Below are 19,674 nucleotides of genomic sequence, written 5' to 3'. Positions count from 1 at the left end.
ACTGAAGGAAGAAGTCCAAGGTGCATTGAAGGAATTGGCAAAGAGCAAGGCACCAAGAATTGATGGAACACAAACTGAAATCTTTCAAGAAAGTGAGGCGGCACAGGAGGCACTCACTCGTCTCTGCCAAGAAATTTGGTGTTCCTTGTAGGCATACGGATATTATCCTATCACAGATGGCGTTGTACAAGATAGATCTTGAAATGTTCTTTTTGATAATGAATTTGATGCCATTCCTCTTCAATTTGGCATTTCTGGCATAGGAAGTCATGTGGTTTCCAGATCCATAATGGCCAACACCAGTCCATTTCAGCTCACTAATGCCTATGATCTTCATGTTCATGTGTTCCATTTCTTTTTTGACAACTTCCAATTTTCCTAGATTCATACTTCATATATTCCATATTCCGATTATTAATGGATGTTTTCAGGTGTTTCTCTTTATTTTGAGTTGTGCGCCATAAGCAAGTGAAGGTCCCAAAGCTTTACTAAATCGCGTCCTTATGGTCAACTCTACTTTGAGGAGGTAGTTCTTCCCCAGTCATATTTTAAGTGCCTTCCAACCTGAGTGGCTCATCTTCTGGCACTATATCTTACAATATTCTGCTGCTCTTCATCTTGTTTCATTATTCAATATTCTGGTGCTATCTGACAATGTTCCACTGCTATTCATAAGTTTTTTCAATGACTATATATTTGGAAGTAGTCCATTTCTCTTTCTTCCTAGTCTGTCTTAGTCTGGCATAGCTTCCAGAATCACAACAACAACAAACTAACAGATGAGTGGTCCATCGACGAAACCTAATATAAATGACAACTGTTCTGGGTCCTTCATTAAACACAGTAGTACCAGCAAATACACTTATCTGTATTCTTTCTGGATGTCTCTCATCAAGGAGATAAAGCTGCAGTCAACAGAAACACAAACCATTCCTCCCCATCATCCTGGCAGCTCTGGTGCAGTGTCTTGTTCCCTGTGCAGAAGCTGGCCACTTCCTGACCATCTATCCTCACTCCTTTGCCCATGACATGGGCTTGTGTCTAGCCTCACCAGATGTCACTCAACTCCCCTCCAAGGAAGGGCTATTTGCTAGATTACTATGGAATGGAGAATTTGGAAAGAAGGGGGTATGGCAGAGAAAAATGGAAGAAGATGTGGTTGTTATTCCTCGCAGAAAAGGATGACCACCCCAGGTTTGAGAAGAGGGACTACAAACGTTCCCTGAAATCACACTAACTACAGAAAGGCATTGCAACTGTTGCCATTTCAATGCTTGGATATGGAAGGTCAGCTAGGTCAAAGAGCATTCCTGTGTCATTCATCTGTTTTACACTAAAGTGACCCAAAGGCTGTGCTTACTTGTTCTTTTAGTTGTTTGTCAAATTTGCTACTTATGACTCTCTGGGGTTGTTGAAGTAAAGTTCTTAGCTTCTTCTCCCTTCTCCCTTTCCCTAGAACTGTTCTTCCAGGGTCATAGAAGAAATTCCGCTCTCAGACTCAAGGCCCAATGCACCCAGCCTAGCAAGCTATCTAGGGCCATCTGCATGCAAGAAAACCTCCCAGAGAACATTTTACCCACTAGGACCCAATGTCTTCTGGGTCATGGAGGATTGAGAGAGAGTCACAACTCAGGTGTCCTAAAGTATTTTTTGAATGAATAGGTATATCTTAGATTGTAAACATTTTAACGTCTTGATTTCTTAACAAAATAGCTCCACCATGTATTGAAAATGTTTTTCCCCACTAATTCAGGAAAATGAACTATGCCTTTTATCCATCTACTGGAAGCAAGAGGGAAAGAACATTCCGCTGTAACTTCCTGTGAGATAAAGAAAAAGGATTACCCTCTAACAGAGCTGAAACCGAAGTCCTTAAGCAGAGAATGTGTTATACCTTCTTTTGCATCTCCTGGATGTTGGTCTCCCAATTGTTATCTTCCTGTGAAATTTGTCTAGAAAATAAACAGACAAACTCATTATTTTCCCATTCATTTTAAATAATGGGAGAGCCAGGGCACTGGTCACTACACTTTCCACCATTCCCAAGCCTGGAGTTGCCTACAGAGGGACACTATGCAGATCTATTCAATGCTCTGTGCCAGGTGAAAACAGTGCTGAAACCTAAAAGAAGTTGGATACATTCAAAACAATTCTTTCCAACCCCTTTACTTTACATAAAGCTTCTCTGAAGACCTTTACTGTTTGTGGAAGTCTACTGCCTGGCCCCAGTGTATGCCTTGCCATTCCCATACCCTACGAACAGACAGTGTTCTTCGTTGGTTTCTGAGGGTGAAGCAGTGAGTCTGGCCTAGGTAAAGCTATGTTACAGGTTATAGGCCTTTGCTCATACTATAGGGCCATGAAGCAGTGCCAGCAAATGATCCTTTACTCCCATGTCCCCTTGTGGGCACACAACATCCCAGTGTACTCTTAGCCCTCTGACTTTCCTGATAAGTCCTGTTCTCTTTCCAGCTTCTAGCTCTGTCGTAGGAACAACACTTTAGCAAAAACGTGTCATTCTTGTTGCTTTTCACCATCAAAATTTCTTGAGAAAAGACAGGTTGGAGCTAGCACCTTCTTCTCAGGGAAGAAACAAACTCCTATCCAAGTGGGAAGAAGAAACTTAAGAATTGATGACCTAAATATAAGTATCAGTTTTGATTTAAAAACTTACAGCAGGCAATGAATTTAGTAGGACTTATGCATTCTTGCGAGGAACCCTGCTGGTTCTGTGGTTAAATCACTCAGCTGCTAACTAAAAGGTCAGCAGTTTGAACCCATCAACGTCCCCTAGAGAAAGATGTGGCAGTCTACTTCCATAAAGACTTACAACTTTAGAAATACTACGGGGCAGTTCTACTCAGTCCTAGAGGATCAGTATGAATCAGAATCTATTCCACCCCTGAAAATCCACTGTTGATAGTTACTCTCACATTGATTCCAACTCATAGCAATAGTATAGAACAGACTAGAACTGCTTCCTACTGTTTCCTCCCCTATCATCTTTATGAGAATGGTTTGTCAGGTTTTCTTTGATGTGTACTTCACCATTGAGCTAGATGAATCTTTTGCTTTGCTTTTTAAACTTTTGTTCAATTTTTGTTATGTAAATTCTGTTATATTTTTTTAGCTGAAACCACGAACTAGGAGAGAGTCTGAATTCACCCAGAGCATTCTCTTTGGGCAAGGTGCTTAAGATCACTAAAACTCTGCTTTCTCAACTTCAACCAGGGTCAACCCCATAGAGGTAGTATGAAGATTAATAAAATAATATGCCATTAATAGGTATGCAGGGTGGGTGGCACCTAAAACTTACTGATATACATACAGACCAGGGTTACAACTGTATATGTCAAGGGACATTCAGAGGGACAATCATCATAACTCACGTGTGGAAGGTGTGCAGCTTCCAGACCAACAGCCGCTCCAGTGCCTGCACCTTGTCCATCAACAAGTGGCGCACTAACGTCTCCTCGCGGCTGGCTGGATTGATGCGCTGCGCAGTCAGCCGCCACACATGGATTTCATGTTTCAACTCTGCAGATCAAAGTAGCTTGGGTTTGAAAAAGATCTTAGATCCTATTTACTGGGCTGCTAACCACAAGATTGATGGTGCAAACCCATCAGCTGCTACTTGGAAACCCCACACAGAGTCACTGTGAGTTTGAACTGACTTCACAGCACTCAACAACATACCAAAAGAATAGCTTAAAAAAGAAAAAAATGATAGACGATTTTGATCAAAATTGAAAATATCTGCTCTTTGAAAACTACTGTTAGGAGAGTGAAAAGACAGGCTAAGGTATAAAAGAAAGCACTGGACCATAAGGTTGGTTTGAACGACAAGGTTAGCAGTTCAAACTTACCAGCTGCTCTTTGGAAATCCTACACAGGACCACTATGAGTTGGAATGGGCTCAACATTACTTAGCAACAACAACATGTCTGGTAAAGAACTGTATCCAGAACACATAAAGAATTATCGATATCCAATAATAAGAAAACAATTTCCAAAATAGCAAAATGGGCAAACAATTTTAATATATACTTCACCAAAGAAGGCAAGTGAAGTCAATTAAGCACAAGAAAAGATGCCAACATCATTAGCCCGTTGTTCAATGTCTTACAGTCGGTTCTGACTCATAGTGACCCTATATTAGATTTCCAAGGATTGCATCGTGAGCCGGAACCAACCCTGCAGTTCAAACTGATCTTACAGTCCTTTGCTTATTCTATAGTGCCACACCAGAACTCTTCATTAACCCTTGCTGTTGTTGTTGTTAAGTGCCGATGAGTCGGTTCCGATCCACAGTGACCCTTCATAGGGTTTCCGAGGAGTGACTGATGAGCCTGAATCACCGAACTTGCTATTCAAAATGATTTTGCAGTCCGGCGCATTAACCCACAGCGCCACCCTGTAATGCATAGTAAAGACAAAGGGAGTTATCACTACACACTCACTAGAATGTGGAGGATGTGGAACTTTCAAACACTGCTGGTGGGGATGTACTCTATACAGATATTTTTTATATGTTTTGGCAGCTTCTTAACAAGTTAAACATATGTCCTTGTGCAGATTTTTATACAAATGTTTAGTAATAACTTTATTTGTAATAGTTCAAAACTGAAAATAACCCAAATACTCATTGAAAACTTCAGGTTTTGTGTCAACTTGACTATGCCAGGATCCCCAGTGGTTTAGCAGTTGAGATGTGGTTATCCCCATGGTAAGACATAATACACTCCCTGATGATTGACTATGAAGAGTGTAGTCAACTCTATGATGATTGGCTATGAGTAGGCATAGTTAACTCTAAGATGATTGGCTATGAGCAGACAATCTACTGAAAGGATGTTTCCTTGGAGGTGTGGCCTGCTTCCAATATAATGGACACTCAGGCAAAGATTGCTTGCTGTTGGGTTTGGATCTTGCATCTGGTTGGTCCTCCAACCTCTGATTCTTCAGACTTGAGCCACTGGCCTATTCTATTACCTGCCTGCCTGTCTACCTTCCTGTCTTACTGCATGCCTGCCTGTCTGCTGGACCTGCTTGCCTGCCTACCTGCCTGCCTGTAGAATTTAGTTTCATCAATTTTAGAAACGACTAATACATCATTTTTTTTACATATTCCCCTTGCTTTTCAACACTTTGTCAATCTGTCAACAAGCTTTCGTTTTCTCTTATTAAAAAATATTTTAGGCTGAACTGTGAGCCACTAAAGCACCACTGTCTTCACTTCTTCATCAGAGGTGAATCTTTGTCCTTGAAAAACTACTTTCAAGGGACCAAACAAGTGAAAAGTTTGATGGAGTAAGATCAGGACTATAGGGAGGATGCTTTAACACCTCAAAACAAAGTTTTTACACACTGTCAACAGTACAGACAGAGATGTGCAGATGTGTATTGTCATGCAAGATCACAACACCCTTGGATAGCAGTGTTTAATCAGAAGTTTAGGCTTCAGCTCTTCAGTGAGCATCTCATTGTAAGGGGCACTGTTAATTATTGAACATTTTTCCTGATAGTGTTCCAATACTGGCCCTTGAGAATCCCAGAAAACTGTATCGATTTTCCCTCCGATGGGTGACTTTTGAACTTTTTCTTGGTGGCAACTGAAGATATTTCCATTTAATAATTTGCTGTTTACTCTCAAGCTCATAGTGATGAATCCATATCTCATCAGCAGTAATAATTTTTTTAAAGAAACTTTTGCCTTCCTTTGAGCATTGGTCCAAAGTTTATTTGAAGATGTTCAAATGCTTCTGTTGAGCGCTTCTATGAGTTTTTTCAGTACCCATCTCACACAAGAAACCCAAGTCTGTCGTGGATTATTTCATAGGCAGAGCCATGGCTGATTTGCGAATGATTTGCCACATAATTCAGGTTACTCATCTATTCATCAGAATCATTTCACGAGCATGCTCAAGGTTGTCATCAGCCATGGATGTGGACGAGCATTCTAATATAATCGGACAGTGGATAATTTTTTACTCACCCTCGTACATATATGTTTCACTAGTTTTGTTTCCCTAGAGAACCCAACCTAAGACAATCCATCCACCTGTAAGTAAATAGTTATATATCCATACAGTGGAAATTGTTGTTGTTGTTGTTAAGTGCCATTGATTCAGTTCTGATCCATAGCGATCTGAGGAGCAGCTGGTGAGCTTGAACCATCAAACTTGTGCTTCAAATGGACTTGGCAGCCCAGCGCATTAACCCACGACATTGTTGTTGTTGTTAAGTACCATGGAGTCAGTTCCGACTCATAGTGACCGTGCACAGGGTTTCTGAGGCTATAAATCTTTATGGGAGCAGAAAGCCTCATCTTTCTCCCACAGAACGGCTGATAGTTTCAAGCTAGTGACCCTGAGGTTAGCAGTCCGGTTCGTAACCACTATGCTACCCACAACATTGCTAGTGATAAAAACAAATGAGTAATTAACACCTACCATGCTATAGATCAATCTTAAAATAATTATACTGTGTGTAGGAAGCCAGATAAAGCAGAGTAATACAACATGATTCCACATGTACAATACTCTGCAAAATGCTAGAATAAGAAGATCAGTGACTAGAAGATTTCAGGGATGTGTGAGAAGGAAAAAAAGGTTACAAAACAACACAAGGAAACTTGGAAGTGATACATGTGTTCATTATCTAAATTATGATGCTGGTTTCATGACTGCAGATACAAAGAGTACCAAACTGTACACTTTCAGTTACAGTTTAATGTATGTCACTAATAGTTCAGTAGGAGCTCTGGTAGTGTAGTGGTTACAAATCGGACTGTGAACCACAAGGTCAGCAGTTCAAAACTACCAGTTATTCCACTGAAGAAAGAGGAGGCTTTCTGCTCCCGTAAAAATTTACAGCGTCAGAAACCCTGTACAGGGTTGCTATGAGTCAGAACCGACTCCATGGCACATAACAACAACAACAACAACACTTCAGTAATGCTCATTTGCAATTATCAGTCTGGAAGCCTGGTGTGGCACTGCTGTATAAAACTGGTAACCACAAGGTTGGTGGCTCAAACCCACCTGCCACTCTTTGGAAACCCTATACAGAGTCACTATGAGTCAGAACTGACTTGACAGCATTTAACAAGAATAACACAGTAAATATATCAGTCTAATAATAAAGGATGTATCTAATCAAAATGTGTACCATTAACCTTCCTTTCCTCTAAATTCTGTGAAATTCTGCTAGCTAATACTAGAGTGAAGTCTACACTAGAAGAGAACTTTACTGCTCAAAATCAGGTGGTTATCAACAAATATCACCTACTCGATATTCACCTATGGAAACATCAAGCGTTATATCTTAGGAAGGCAAGAGTGTATAGCAATTGAAAGAGCAAACAGGAAGATAAGTCCTCACAACAAATAAAATTCCCCAAAGGCTAATAACAGGAGAACTGCCATGTTACTGGAATTTACCTAAAACAGTGTTTCACAGATAGTCACATCAAGAGCCTTCTAAAAGATAGAACTGGTAAATAAAACATTGGGTGTTCATATAGAAAGAGCACATGCTTTCCTTTTCTGTTGTTGTATGCGATTGAATTGGTTCTCATGCAAAATGACCCTAGGACAGCATTTCCTACAGTGATTAGTGGGTTTGAACTGCCAACCTTGAGGTTAGCAATCCAGTGCTGACCCTACAGTGTCACACCAGGGGTCTATTTATCTATGCTATTGTTAGGTGCCATCTAGCTGGTTCTGAAAAAATAGCAATCGTATGCAAAACAGAGTGAAATACTGCCCAGCCCTGTGCCAGCCTCACAATAGTTTCCTTTGAGGCCATTGTTGCTGCCACTGTGTCAATCCATCTCCTTGTGAATCTTCCTGGTTTTCACTGACCCTCCACTTTATTAAGCATGTTGTCCTTCTCCAGGGACTGGTCCCTCCTGATAACATGTCCAAGGTATTAGACATGAAGTCTTGTCACTCTTACTTCTAAGGAGCATTCTGGTGGTACTTCTTCCAAGACAGACTCGTTTGTCCTTCTGGCAGTCCGTGGTACTTTTAATGTCTTTATCTAACACCTTAATTCAAATGTATCAATTCTTCTACATTCTTCCTTATTCACCGTCCAGTTTTCATATGCAAATGGGGCTACTAAAGATACCATGGCTTGTGTCAGGCGGGCACAAACTGGTATCTCTCCTCTTGAACACTTTAAAGGAGTCTTGTACAGCAGATTTCCATAGTGCAATATGTCCTTTGATTCCTTGACTGCTGCTTCCATGAGTGTTGATTGTGGGTGCAAGCAAGATGAAGTTTTTGACAACTTCAATCTTTTCTCCATTTATCATGATATTATTTATTGATTCAGTTGTGAGTACTTTTGTTTTCTTTACACTGAGGTGCAATCCATATTGAATACTGTAGTCTTTGATCTTTATCAGTGAGTGTTTCAAGACCTTTTTGCTTTCAGCAAGCAAGGTTGTGTCATCTATATATTTCATGTTGTTAATAACTTTTCCTCCAATCCAAATGCCATATTCATCTTAATGTGATTCAGCTTCTCAGTTTTGCTCAGTATGAAGATTGTATAAGTATGGTAGAAGAAAAGCTCTGACATACCTTCCCTGATTTTAAGCCATCCAGAATCCCCTTGTTCTGCTTTTACAACTGTCTCTTGGCCTATGTACAGAATCCTCATGAGTATAATTAAGTGTTATGGAATACTCATTCTTCACAATGTTATCCATAGTTTGTTATGATCCACAATGTCAAATGCCTTTGCATAGGCCATAAAACACAATTAAATGTCTTTCTGACTTTCTGCCAAGACCCAACTGATGACAGCAATGATATATCCTCTTCTGAATCTGGCTTGAATTTCTGGCAGCTCCCTGTCTATGCACTGTTGCAATGATTGCATTATCTTGAGTAAAATTTTAATGGCATGTGATATTAATGATACTGTTCAATGATCTCTCCATTCATTTGTTTGGGTCACCTTTCTTTGGAATAGACACAAATACAGATCTCTTCCAATTGGTTAGCAAAGTAACTCTCTTCCAATTTTCTTGACATAGATGAGTGAATTCCTCCAGCATTGTATCAGCTTGTGAAATAGTTCTATTTTTATCCCTTGAATTCATACAGTTTTTTTCCCCCCACAAAATCTTCAGTGACTCTTGAACTTCTCCCTTCAATATCATTGGTTCTTAATCATTTGGTACCTCTTGAAATGAGTGAACATGGACCAATTCATTTTTGGTACAATGACTCTGTGTTTCTTCTATCTTCTTTTTATGCTTTCTGTATTGTTCAATATTTTACCCTCAAAATTCTTCTATATTGCAAGTTGAGGCATAAATTTTTTCTTAAGTTCTTTCAGTTTGATGAATGTCACACATATTCTTCTCTTTTGGGTTCCAAATCCAAATCTTTGCATATTTGAGTATAATACCTTACTTTCTCTTTTCAAGTTGCCCTTTGAGAATTTCTTTGCAGCCCTCTTACATCATCATTTCTTCCACATGCTTTAGCTATGACTATTTGTTCAAAATCAAGTTTCAGAGTCTCTTCTGACATTCTGTCATTCTAATGACCTTTTTCTTTCTTCATATAGCATGTTCTTGATGTCATCCCACAACTTCCCTGGCCTTTGGTCATTAGACACTAATGACTAATGCATCAAATCTATTCTTGAGATGGTCTCTAAATTCAGGTGTGATATACTCAAGGTCAACTCACAAGCCACCATAGCACGACAAACTGACAGACATGAAGTATGAATATTCCTGAACACTTAACTGTGCTCATGAGGAATCTGTACATGGACCAAGAGGCAGTTGTTGGAACAAAACATGGGAACGCTGAATGGTTTAAAATGAAGAAAGGTGTGCAACAAGGTTGTATTCTTTCACCATACTTATTCAACCTGTATGCTGAGCAAATAATCTGAGAAGCTGGATTATATGAAAAAAACATGGCATCAGGATTGGAGGAAGACTCATTAACAGCCTGCGGTATGCAGATGATACAATTTTGCTTGGTGAAAGTGAAATACTTACTGATGAAGATCATCAGTAAAATACTTACTGATTAAGATCAAGAGCACAGCCTTCAGTATGGATTGCATCTCAATGTAAAGAAAACAAAAATCCTCACCACTGAACCAATAAATTACGTTCTTATCAATGGAGAAAAGATTGAAGTTGGCAAGGACTTCATTCTTCTTGGATCAACTATCAGCACTCATGGAAGCAGCAGTCAAGAAATCAATTTGCATTAGGCAAATCTGCTGCACATGACCTTTTTAAAGTGTTGAAGAGCAAAGATGTCAGCTTGATGACTAAGGTGTGCCTGACCCAAATCATGGTATTTTCAATAACCTCATATGCATGCAAAACTGGACAGTGAATAAGGAAGACATTAGAATAATTGATGAATTTTAGTTATGGTATTGGAGGAGAATATTGAAAATACCATGGGCTGTCAAAAGAACAACCAGATCTGTGTTGGAAGAAGTGCAGCTAGAGTGCTCCCTGTAGGCTAAGATGGCCAAACTTCATCTGTCATACTTCAGACATATTGGCAGGAGGGAGCTGTCACTGAAGAGGGATATCATGTTTGGTAAGGTCAGGGTAAAAGAGGAAGACCCCCCAGCGAGATGGATTGGCCAAGTGGCAGCATCGATGGACTCAAGCGTGGCAACAACTGTGAGGTTGGCCCAGGATTGGGCAGTGTTTTGTTCTGTTGTGCATAGGGTTGATATGAATCAATACCAATTCGATGGCACCTAACAACAACATGCTCAAGGTCATATTTTGACTCTTGAAGATTTGTTTTTATTTTCTTCAGTTTCATCCAGAACTTACATATGAGCAATTGATTTAGTTGGCCCTCGGTCCATTTTTGTAAATCTCTTTTGGTTTCTTGTAGCAGTGTTTTCTCTGTATAGGTCTTTTGTTTCACTAGTTAAATTTATTTCTAAGTGTTTCATCTTTGGGGTGGCTATTGTAAATGGTACTGTTTCTCTGATATCCTTTTCAGAACTATCTTTATTAGTGTAGATGAATCCAACTGATTTTTGTATAGTTTTTGCTGAAACTTTCAATGAGTTATAATAAATTTCCTTTTGTGTCTTTGGGATTCCCATGTATAGGATCACATTATCTGCAAATAGAGAGAGTTTACTTCTTCTTTATTAATTTGAATGCCTTTAATTTTCTTTCTTACCTTATAGCTCCAGCTAAGACTTTCAACACAATATTGAATATGAGTGGTGATAAAGGGCACCCTCATCTGGTTCCTGTTTGCAAAGGGATGCGTTAAGCTTCTCTCCATTGAGAGTGTTGTATGTTAGATTTGAGTATATGCCCTTAATTATGTTGAGGAATTTCTCTTCTATTCCTATTTTGTTAAATTTTATTATTAGGAATGGATATCGGATTTTGTCAAATGCCTTCTCTGCAACAATCAATATGATCATGTGGTTCTTTTCCTTTTTTTTTTTTGTTTATGTGGTGGGTATCATTTTTTCTCCAATCCTGATGCCATGTTTTCCTTCATATAATCCATTATATGATTATTCTCTGATTATTTGTTCACAATACAGATTTAATAAGTATAGTGAAGTAATACAACCCTGGTGCACACGTTTCCTAATTTTAAGCCACTTGGTGTTCCTTGTTCTATTTGAATAACTGTCCCTTGGTCTATGTACAGGTTCCTCAAGAGCACAATTAAGTGTTCCAGAACACTCATACTTCACAATGTTGTCCGTAGCTTGTTATGGTCCACACACTCAAAAGCCTTATGGATAGTCAATAAAGCACAAATATTCTTTATTGACTACTTATATAGTTAATAAAGCTTTCTAGTATTCTCTGCTTTCAGCCAAGATCCATATGACATCAGCAATGATCTCCTTCATTCCACGTCCTCTTCTGAAATTGGCTTGAACCTCTGGAATTTCTCTGTCAATGTATGATTGCAGCCATTTCTGTATTATCTTTAGTAAAACTTTACTCACAATGATACTGTTCAATGATTTCTGCATTCCATTGAGTCACCTTTCTTTAGAATGGTCACAAATACAGAACAATTTCATTCAGTAGGCCAGGTAGTTGTCTTCCAAATTTCTTGGCATAGATTAATGAGTGTCTCCAGTACCGCATCAACTTGTTGAATGATTTCAATTTGTATTCCATCAATTCCTGGTGCCTTATTCTTTGCCAATTCCTTCAATGCACTTTGGACTTTTTCCTTCAGTATCATTGGCTCTAGATCATATGCTACCTCTTGAAATGGTTGAACATCAACCATTTCTGTTTGATACAGTGACTCTGTATTCCTTCCTTCTTCATTTGATGCTTTCTTCATCATTCAGTATTTTGGATATAGAATCTTTCAATATTGTAAGTCGAGGTTTGAATTTTTTCTTCAGTTCCCTCAGCTTGAGAAATGCTAAGCACGGCCTTCCCCTTTTGATTTTCTAACTCCAGGTCTTTGCACATTTCATTACAACATTTGACTTTGTCTTCTTGAGCTGATCTTTGATATTTTCTGTTCAGCTCTTGTATCTCCCCACTTCTTCCATTTGCTTTAGCATCTCTACACTATAGAACAAGTTTCAGAGTCTCTTCTAACATCCATTTTGATCTTTTCTGTCTCTCTTGTCTTCTCAATAACCTTTTGCTTTCTTCCTGTATAATGTTTTTGATGGCATCCCACAACTCTTCTGGTCTTTGATCTTTAGTGTCTAATGCATCAAATCTGTTCTTGATATGGTCTCTAAATTCAGGTGGGATATAATCAAGGTCATATTTTTGCTCCCTTGGACTTGTTTTAATTTTCTTCAGCTTCAGCCTGCATTTGCTTATGAGCTATTGATAGTCTGTTCCACAATCTGCCCCTGGCCTTGTTTTGGCTGATGCTGTGGAGCTTTTCCACTGTCTTTTTCCACTGTCTTTTTCCACAGACATAGTCATTTTGATTTCTGTGTATTCCATCTGGTGAGGTTCATGTGCCTAGTCGTCTCTTATGCTGTTCAAAAAGGTATTTGCAATGAAGAAATCATTGGTCTTGCAGAATTCAATCATGGGATCTTCAGGATTGTTTCTATCACCACAGTCATATTTTCCAACTACTGATCCTTCCTCTTTGTTTCCAATCTTTGCATTCCAATCACCAGTAATTATCAATACATCTTGATTACATGTTTCATTAATTTCAGACTGAATAAGTTGGTAGAATTCTTCAATTTCATCCTCACTGGCTTTAGTGGCTGGTGCATAAATTTGAATATTAGTGGTATTAACTGGTCTTCCTTGTAGGCATATGGATATTATCCTATCACAGACAGCACTGTACCTCATGCCTGCTCTTTATATGTTCTTTTTGATGATGATGAATGCGACATTATTCCTCTTCAATTTGTCATTCCCAGCATAGTAAACAATGTGATTGTCAGATTCCAAATGACCATTACCAGTCCATTTCAGCTCACTAATGCCTAGGATATTGATGTTTATATGTTCCATTTCATTTGTTACAATTTCCAGTTTTCCTATAGTAATATGTTGTATATTCCATGTGTCCATTATTAATGGATTTTTACAGCTGTTTCTCTTCATTTTGAGTTGTGATCCAATTTCAAATGAAAGTCTCGAGGACTTTACTCCATTTGTGTCATCAAGGTCAACTCTACTTTGAAGAGGCAGCTCTTCCCCAGTTGCCTTTTGTGTGCCTTCCAACCTGAGGGGCTCATCTTCTGGCGCTATATCTGACAATATTCTGGTGCTTTTTATCATGTTTCAATATTCAATATTCTAGTGCTGAGAGTGTTCCACTGTTATTCATAAGATTTTCAGTGACTAAATATTTGGAAGTAATTTGTCTCTCCATCTTCCTAGTCTGTCTTTGTCTGGACACTCTTCTAAAATATGGCCACCATGGTTGACTCTGTTGGTATTTAAAATACCAGTGGCATAGCTTCCAGAATCACAGCAACACACAAGCCCCCCACAGTACAATAAACTGACAGATGATTGGTGGGGGTTAGTCAATCACAAAAGGATAAACATTGTATGAGACTAATGTAAAAAGTTTAAAAATATTTTTTTTTTCTTGACAAAAGAAACAATCTATAATGGCTACAGGGGATGGGGGAATTATTCATGGGCTAAAGCAGGGTTGGAAGACATTTTTTCTGCCAAAATTTATATCATTCATGGGCCATACAAAATCAGCAACCTAAAAATTACTCTGCTATATTTGGTCAATCACGTAATTAGCTCACCCATAATGTGATGGCTTAATGTGCCAGACTACAGAATTGATTTGAACTGTAAGGTCGGTTGTTCAAGTTCACCATTCACTCCTTGGAAACCTTATACAGTGTCGCTATAGGTCAGAACCAACTCAACAGCACTTCACAACAACAAAAAGTGATAGCTGGAGTAGAGTCCTGATGTGGCACTGTAGGAGAGCACTCATCCTCAAGGTCAGTTTGCACTGCAAAGTCCATAGTTCAAACTCACTAGCCACCCCCTGGAAACCCTCTACAGGGTCGCTATGAGTTGGAAATTACTCAATGGCACTTAATAACAACAAAAATGTGAGGGTTGGAATTATAGTCGCCTTGGTAGGGCCAGACCAAATGATTTTACAGGCTTTCCATGGCCCACAGGTCAGATATTTCCAACCCCTGGACTAGAGGACAGGCAATATACAAAGAGTGAGGTTAGCAGATGAAAGCTAGAAAGACACACAGGAAGGACTGTAATAGTTAAAGTGAATGCAGGCAAATGCTGTTAACTGTTGGTACATGGAGGGATTACAACCAGGTAATGAAGCAACGTTTATGTTTTGTGGAATATAAAACTGATGAGATGCTCTGTAAACCTGCACTCAATTCACAATAACAAGTTTTTTTAAAATGTTTACGTTAAGAAAATGTAAAATAATAAAATGACTGCAGTTGTTTTTGTTTGCTGCTGCCTCCCCAAAGTGTTTTTGATTGATGAAGACCTAATTATCTCTCCAATTTTATAACCACATTTAATACTCAAAACTACTACAGGATACTTAACAACCACAGCAGAGGTGTTATATCATTTGCATTGTAGACTGTGTTTTCATGATGGCATTTCACTTGATAGAGAGGCCATCATTTTTCCCATTTCACCTGACAGATAACTGCACAGACATTGCTCATGAATTTAAACTACCCAAAAGGACCGTGGACAGCCTAGGACTGAGTGTGCAACATTCCAACAGCCATGTTTCCCAGCATTCTGAGGGTGGTCATTTCCCTGCCTTTTGGGATGAACTTGCCCCGGAAGCAAACAGTTATGGCAGTGCGCTCTGAGAAAGAGGAGCCAAAGGGAGCCAATACTTACCCACAATATCACTGGGCTCCTTGTTGTAAAGCTTTTTGTTCCAGTACAGGAGCCGTAGGAAGGGAAAGGCAGTAAAGAGGACGAGGCAAATCCCCACAAACATGTGTGCAGTGAATCCTGCAAACTCCAAGCCCTGCAAGTGCAAAAGTGTGTGAGATGGTGCAGGAGCCCAGGCAAGCCCAAGAGACGTTAGGTGGTGTAGGGTTTGGGGTAAGGGGGTAACTGCACACAGGTGTGGGGAGAAGAATGTCCTCTTCATTGGGAATTTTTAAAGGCTTAAGGTTTTTTGTTGTTTCGTTTTTAGTTTGGGGGGTTTTTTTCCTTGTATGTTCAGAAACAAATTCTTACAAGCAACCTTAAGAGAAAAGTAGTCAGGCAATCCCATTTGATTTGCTCCCTGGCTCATCTTGCTGTTATTACAGGCTGGCGCATTTCCCACAATGTGTGTGTGGGAAAGACTGAGGTGAAAACACCCTTGTCCAGTCTCTGGCCTGGCTTTGGGGTTGAATATAACCAATACAAGGCTGATGTGTCAGGATGAATGTTCAGAGCAGCAGCAGGAAAGCTGGATTCTCTTATTCCTTTTGTGCCTGAACTTCAAAGGTGACACTTTCCTGCAATGCCACAGAAAGGTGATCAGACACAGGGAGCAGCACAGCACAGTGTGCTGGAAGTGGGGTACATACGGGGAGAGGATAAAATTGGTCTCTGAGAATGTGAGGGCCTGTGCAGTGCTCTAAGTGGGGCCCAGAAATACGTCTTTGAAGACCTTGGCTGCAAGAAGTGATTTAAATTGTATCAACTATTGCTGATTAAAATTTTGTCATTTATTCTTTTGGTTTTTAGAAAAAAATCTGAAATCACTTTTATATTTCTGATGATACAACACAGCTAGAAATCATGATCAATAAACTTGCATCCATTTTTTAGGGCTTACCAATGAACTTCTTTGCCTCTTGCGTATCAAACGGCTATCCTTGAAAACCACATCATAAACAAGGATGAAGCTATAGGAACTCATGCTCAAGTAGACAGCAAGGAAGCTTAAAGAGAGCTGGAGCTTTGGGGATGTTTAAATCCTGTAAGAATTCACCACTTTACTGGTAGTTCTTCACTGACGGTGGTACTTTGGGTTTATCTGTAAACTCACACCGCAGATATCTATCTTAAAAAGGTTCAAAATATTTTTAGGGTCCCATGAAACATTTAATTTTTTTCTAAAATCAGAAGCAAAAAAAAAGATTAGATTTAATAAAATGGTTTAAAATATTAACATTTTTATCTTTATACCAACTCAGTCAATAAATACATTTGTTAATGTTTTTTGGACAGAAGAGTCCACTGCAGCATAATACCTATGAAGTGCTGCCTCGCTAGGTATGGCAGAACAAGTGAAGAAAAAAGGGATGAGTGGATTAAAAGAAAATAAAAATTAATAAGGGGGTCCTGTAAGCATCTCCCCCAACAAAATAATGGAGCTCTAAGCAATAAGTTTATGGGTGTAACCAGTATGATTCTGGTGTGGCACTGCAGGATAAGCACTGGACTGTTAACCACAAGGTTGGTGGTTCAAACCCACCAGCTACTCCTCAGAAACCCTTGACAGGATAACTGTGAATCACAACTGACTTAGTAGTACTTAACTACAACAACAACCAGTGTGGTAATGGGAGATTTATGAAGTAAGAAAAAGGAAGGAAAAAAATCCTAATTGATAACTTTAAAAACAAAACAGGCTGGTACTCTGTGCTATTGTTAGTTGCCCTCAAGCTAGTTGCAAACCATGGAAACTCCTGTGTGCAGATTAGAACTGTAGCATAGGATTTTCACAGCTATAACCAGCCTATCTTCTAAGGTATCTTTGGATGAGTTTGAACAGGTGTTGGACCTCATGGCTAGTTGGCAAGTGCTTGTTACTGGTTGATGTTATCAAGTTGCTTCCAAGTCAAGCAAAAGCCTATTGGTGACTCTTAGACACAAAGGTGTGATTTTGTTTTGCCTTTCCTCTCTGGTTCCTTGCACTCCCCTTATGATTTGAGGTGAGACCAACCTCTACCAGTATACACACCCAGGGTGGGTCCCACTTTCCAGGTGGATGAAACCAAGTGGATCTCAAAGTTATGAACAATAGTTTCACTTAGGCAAATCCTTTTCCAAATTGGTAAAGTGAGCCATAGCCAGCCCTAGGATAGCTGTCACTAGGAGAAGCAGCTAAACAGATGTATGGGGTAGACAAAAGGGGGAAAAGAAGACTTGTTGTTTGTGCAGTCACAGAGGGACCATCTTGAAATTTCTCATAGGTATGAAGGTAAGAGGCCAGTAGATGGTACAGAGACATTATGTATATTGGTAGATAAAAAGTAATAGTCATTTTTCTGTCTCGTTTTTTTCTTCTTCCTCTTCCTCTTCCTCTTCTTCTTCTTCCTTCTTTATTACTTTTTATTTTTCACTGTAATTTGCTGGGGGTCTTTGTTTATCTTCCTTATTTATTGTGGGAGTGTTTTCTCTTCTTACTCACCAGACAACAGCTGCAGCCATACAGCACAGACATAGCCAAACCCTCTTCAGCCCCACCAATCAGAATAGAGTTAATGCCAGATGCTATACACTAGATTAACAACAACCTATATCAGCTAAATCCACCCTGAACTCAACTGCATGAGCTCATCTCTTGATCACACCCACCAAAAGTCAGGTGATAAGTGCCTAGTAATATACCAACATACATTTATTAACTTAATACAAATACAACATCACCACAACACCTCAAAAGCAACACACAATCTCTGTATACATGGAGACACAAGACAGAGCAGCTCAAACAAATGACCAAAAGAAAAAGCTAGAAACAATTTTGAGGAAAACAAAGTACAGGAACTGCCTGAAAAAGAGTACAGGAGAATGATATTTAGGTACCTCCAAACAGCTGCTCCTCAGAAACCCTCTACAAGGTCATTATGAGTCAGAACTGACTCAACAGCACTTAATAACAACAACAAACTACTGACAGAAAGATCAAAGAAAACAAGGAAGAATTCAAAAAGTACTATAGGAACAATCATACAAAATAGCTAAATGATTAGAGATGATACAAACCCTGCAAACAGAAATCCAGAAGTTTAATACTAAAATATCAGAAATAGACAACATACTGAATGGACAAGAAGTATATCTGAATCAATGGAAGCCAGAATTAGTGAGATTGAAGATAAATCACTCAATACTAGTAAGCTAGAAGAACAATTAAAAAGGAATGAAAAAATCTGAGGAAAGCCTAATATTCATATGGGACAACAAGAAGAGAAATAACCTACAAGAGATCAGAATTCCAGAACAGGAAGAGACAAACAAAACTATAGAAAAGATAGACAAAGAGCTGTTAGAAGAAAATTTCCCTACCATAATGAAAGACGAGAAGATAAGCATTCAAGAAGCTGAATGAATCCCAGGCAAGATAGACCCCAAGACATATCATATTCAAAGTCTTCAAAATCAAAAACTAGGAAAGAATCCTGAAAGCAACTCAAGACAAACAAAGCATTACCTACAAAGGAAAACCAGTAAGCTTAAGTTCTGATTTCTCAGCAGAAACCATGCAGGTTAATAAGGCATAGCATATACAACACTCTAAAAGAAAAAAAAATGCCAACCAAGAACCAAAGCTGTCCCTCAAACATCACAGCAAAATTAAAACACTTGCAGATAAGTTGTATTAAAGGACTTTGTAAAACATCAAGCAAACTTCACAAAAGTACTAAAATGAGTCCATTGGACTGAGAACTAACAACAGCAGACCACAATCAAAGATTGACATACACAGCAACACCATTCAGAATTCATTCAAGATATGGAAGTGCACAGAGTATAACAAAACTACAGAAATGAAAATAAGGAATCAGATACATCAGTCAATAATCAGTACAACCACAAAGTGAAAGGAGGGAAAAATATAGTTACAGAATTCTGGATGATGATGAGATCAGGTAGATTTCAAGATAGAACAGGCTATTTTAAAGTGGGGACGAAATTAATAACTTGTAGGGTAAGCTCAAATAAAATTAATATGTCTTCACATCAAATCAAGAAAAGAAAAATCCATATTCTGTAAACATGTTGTTGTTGTCAGGTGCCATCGAGTCAGAGCCGACTCATAGCGACCCCATGCACAGCAGAACGAAACAATGTCCGATCCTAGGCCAACCTCACTACCACTGCCACACTTGAGTCCATCAATGATGCCACCTGGCTGATCCATCTCGTTGGGGGTCTTCCTCTTTTTCTCTGACCCTCCACCCTACCCAGCATGA

The 19,674-nt window shown here is 39.1% G+C and overlaps 1 protein-coding gene across 1 annotated transcript in view; it reads right to left on the bottom strand.

The window, feature by feature from the left end:
* OCA2 (oculocutaneous albinism II) overlaps nt 1-19,674 on the bottom strand; it is a 223,528-nt gene that overhangs the window by 94,265 nt on the left and 109,589 nt on the right. Inside the window, exons 14-16 of the mRNA XM_006861920.1 lie at nt 15,368-15,500; nt 3,390-3,537; nt 1,895-1,952 (exon numbers count right to left, since the gene is read on the bottom strand). Of these exons, the coding sequence (XP_006861982.1) occupies nt 1,895-1,952; nt 3,390-3,537; nt 15,368-15,500 (339 nt within the window). The remainder of the gene's footprint in view (nt 1-1,894; nt 1,953-3,389; nt 3,538-15,367; nt 15,501-19,674) is intronic.

The sequence above is a fragment of the Chrysochloris asiatica genome, unplaced genomic scaffold (assembly GCF_000296735.1).
Source record: "Chrysochloris asiatica unplaced genomic scaffold, ChrAsi1.0 scaffold00044, whole genome shotgun sequence".
Classification (NCBI taxonomy): domain Eukaryota; kingdom Metazoa; phylum Chordata; class Mammalia; order Afrosoricida; family Chrysochloridae; genus Chrysochloris; species Chrysochloris asiatica.
Note: the sequence above shows the minus strand (reverse complement) of the source record. Positions and strands in the feature narration are given on the sequence as shown.